General features: G+C 41.7%; 1 protein-coding gene across 1 annotated transcript; it reads right to left on the bottom strand.

Moving 5' to 3' along the window:
* Positions 1-407: 407 nt before the first annotated feature.
* On the bottom strand, positions 408-1,969 carry LOC105445011. Its single transcript, XM_030981311.1, has 2 exons — positions 1,640-1,969; positions 408-1,056 (listed from the first exon to the last, which is right to left on the bottom strand). Exons 1-2 carry the CDS (start codon positions 1,909-1,911, stop codon positions 408-410), a joined length of 921 nt encoding a protein of 306 aa, XP_030837171.1. The 5' UTR covers positions 1,912-1,969.
* Between the last annotated feature and the right edge of the window lie 995 nt (positions 1,970-2,964).

Below are 2,964 nucleotides of genomic sequence, written 5' to 3'. Positions count from 1 at the left end.
GCAAAATGTGTATATTGATGGTCATCTTGCGAGTAATAACAATTAACTACTGTCATCGGACTCTCATCATTAATTTTTCTCTTCATTTTTTTAATATTTTTTATGGTGAATTATTGGGGGGGATGATTGTACAGGGCATCCCCCCCACCTGAAATATTGGGGGGGATATATCCCCCCCATCCCCCCCGGGATCGACACCCATGATCATCCATATAACATAAACAAAACAAAAATATTCTTAAAACTTAAGAACAAATCGCGTCAACACGACAAGCTGAATGTATGATGTTAGATCCCACTTTTGTCAAGTAGTGCATAGAGCTGAGTATTTAAATCATAAATGAGTCCGGTACTTTTAAGAACATGAAGGAGGAAAATAAAGGGAAATGATAGTCTATCGCCTGTTGCTATGACAGCTTTATTCTTGTTTCATACATCTCTGAATAGAATGGCATGGCCTCGTCAACGCATCTAATGACGTCAGGGGTCATCTGATCACGTCTCGGCATCTCTTTAGCTGGTATAAACTGAGTCGTCGTCATGGCAGTCTTGTAGAAATTAACAAAATTCATGAGCATATCGTCAGCTCCGGTGACCCAAGAGTTCAGTGATTCAATCGACGGGTCAAAAGTCAGGAGACGCTCATCGTACGGAAGTCCGACAGCTCGGCAAAACTTCGGCAACAAATCGGCAGGATTCGCCAATAAATCGTCCCCGTCGATGACGATCGGGGAGCGATCCATATTCTCTCGAACGAACTTCCAGATGGTGTGTACCTCCTTGAAGTGGAATCCGGAAGCGTAGTAGGGATTGTGCTTCACGATGTCAAAGGTCGCTTCGTTGGCCGCCTCGCCATCGAGTTTTCCTTGGTCGAGGAGCTGATGGAATACCGATGTCCGAAAGGACGAGATCGTACGAAGAGGATGACGAATCAAAAAGGCGTGTCGGTAACCCCGAGGGAGAAATCGCAGTTCGTCCAGGTAACCATTGGGGATGTCTTTTACAAAGACATGTGGACTGTCTGCTTCTTCCAACATACGTTTGATGGATGGGTACCTAGTTTGATCCGAGATACAAAATATAAAGGAGAGGGAGAGAGGGGAGAGGGAGAGAGGTAGAGAGGGAGAGAGAGGGAGAGAGAGAGAGAGAGGAACATAGAGAGAGAGAGAGGGAGAGAGAGAGAGAGAGAGAGTGAGAGAGGGAGAAACGAAGAAGAGAAGATACACATTCTCGTATAAAAAAATCAATGCATTTACTTGCAGTTACTTTATGACACTTGGGGAATCCCCTCCATGTTCACTCGTATTATTATAGGCGGCGAACACTGACAAATTGGGGCTCAATTTCGTTAGAGGAGCTGACGACTCTTGTCTGGATATCAACATTCCACCAAGACTAGTTTCTAAATACACGCATACTGAGCGAGCAGGAAGAAGAAGAAGAAGAAGAAGGAAAAAAAAATCAATCAATTTTAAACACACTGTAAATGTTTATGTATTGTCCACATTAAATAACATGGTGGTAGCTTGACAATGCAGTTAGCCCATACTTCAAACCCCCACACCCCGCCTGTTATACCTATGGCTAAAATGTCCCTTCATAATCAATCCACCACGATATACTGTTGGTTTTTACTTACGATATGAAATCGGGTCTGAAATTGGATGCAGTCAACTTCTGTAGGATATCCGATGCCTCCAGGAAGGTTTGTTCATTTCCCCGGATGTCCTTGGGTAGTTTCCTGCCCGTGATTTGCTCGAACTCCACCTGGGCAAAGTAACAGTAGCAGAAGGGTTCGAACCATATCTGATTGTCCTCGATGGCACTCAGGCAACGTGCTAGGGCCGTGGAGACAGATCGGGGAACGCACCACAATATCGTCCGACTCTGCGCATCAGGTTTGTCCGACATATTGCGTCCTCGCGACTTACATTTAGAGTTACTTATTAAACGCACTGAACCCCGTGTGGTGCAATAGATTGGATAATTACACCAGCACGTAGTCAGCTCATATCATTTGATCAGTTGCAACTCGTCGACCGTTTTACGTGTTTTTTGCTCTTTTCCACAAACTTTTGGCAATCAAAATGACGGGTGACACGCGATCACAGAACTATTCATCTTTTCAGGCTTCACCGACTAAGTTCGTGTGACGTCACAATACATAAGTGGGAGGTATTTGGTTGCATGTGCACGTGTATCAGGATTTTTTTTCAATTCAATTTCAATTCAATTTCGGTTTTATTACAAATATACAAAATGAAAAGTCCAAAGACTAACAATAATTGGCTTACACTGTATCATATAAAAATGCATTTAAAAACAGTTGATTTAAAAATTCAGTAATAAGTTAAAGTACATTGCTCACATTGTATCATATAAACATGCATTAAAAAACAGTTGATTTAAAAATTCAGTAATAACTTTAAGTATGAAAAAAAATTGATTGTAAGTTATAAAATGGTGATAATCAGTTTGTCAGTGAATTGAGAAGAAAGAAGAAATAAAGAGTGTAAAGTGGAAGAGAGGGAGAGGGAAAGGATAAAGAGAAAAAAGAAAAGAGAGTTCAATTCATGACAACAAAAAGTAAGCAAATGAACGAGAATTGAGTTGATGGCACTTGAATAAATAAATCCCAAGTGGCATGCTTCTATATGCCCAAACTATCTTGTATCTGACTAAAGAGCTATTAATGGTCTGTGATAAAAGTGATCTGCTTTGGTATAAGTCGAGAGTATTATACTTTAGTAATATGGGAAGAAATGAAAGAGAGAAGGGGAGAAAGGGAAGTGGAAAAAGAAAGGAAGAGAAAGGGAAGTGGGAAGAGAGAGGAAGAGTAAGGGAAGTGGAAAGTGAGAGGGAGAGAAAGGGAAGTGGAAAGAGAGAGGAAGAGAAAGGGAAGTGGAAAGTGAGAGGGGGAGAAAGGGAAGTGGAAAGTGAGAGGGAGCGAAAGGGAAGTGGAAA

This window comes from Strongylocentrotus purpuratus, unplaced genomic scaffold (assembly GCF_000002235.5).
Source record: "Strongylocentrotus purpuratus isolate Spur 01 unplaced genomic scaffold, Spur_5.0 spur5_scaffold_11, whole genome shotgun sequence".
NCBI classification, from domain to species: domain Eukaryota; kingdom Metazoa; phylum Echinodermata; class Echinoidea; order Camarodonta; family Strongylocentrotidae; genus Strongylocentrotus; species Strongylocentrotus purpuratus.
The sequence above is the reverse complement of the archived record's forward strand: the minus strand, read 5'-3'. Positions and strand labels throughout refer to the sequence as shown.

Excerpts from the sequence above, each read along its gene's own strand:
- LOC105445011 (XM_030981311.1), bottom strand. The coding sequence starts at position 1,911 with ATGTCGGACAAACCTGATGCGCAGAGTCGGACGATATTGTGGTGCGTT. Across the intron at positions 1,057-1,639 it reads TTCAGACCCGATTTCATATC|GTACCCATCCATCAAACGTA; the intron begins GTAAGTAAAAAC and ends GGATCAAACTAG.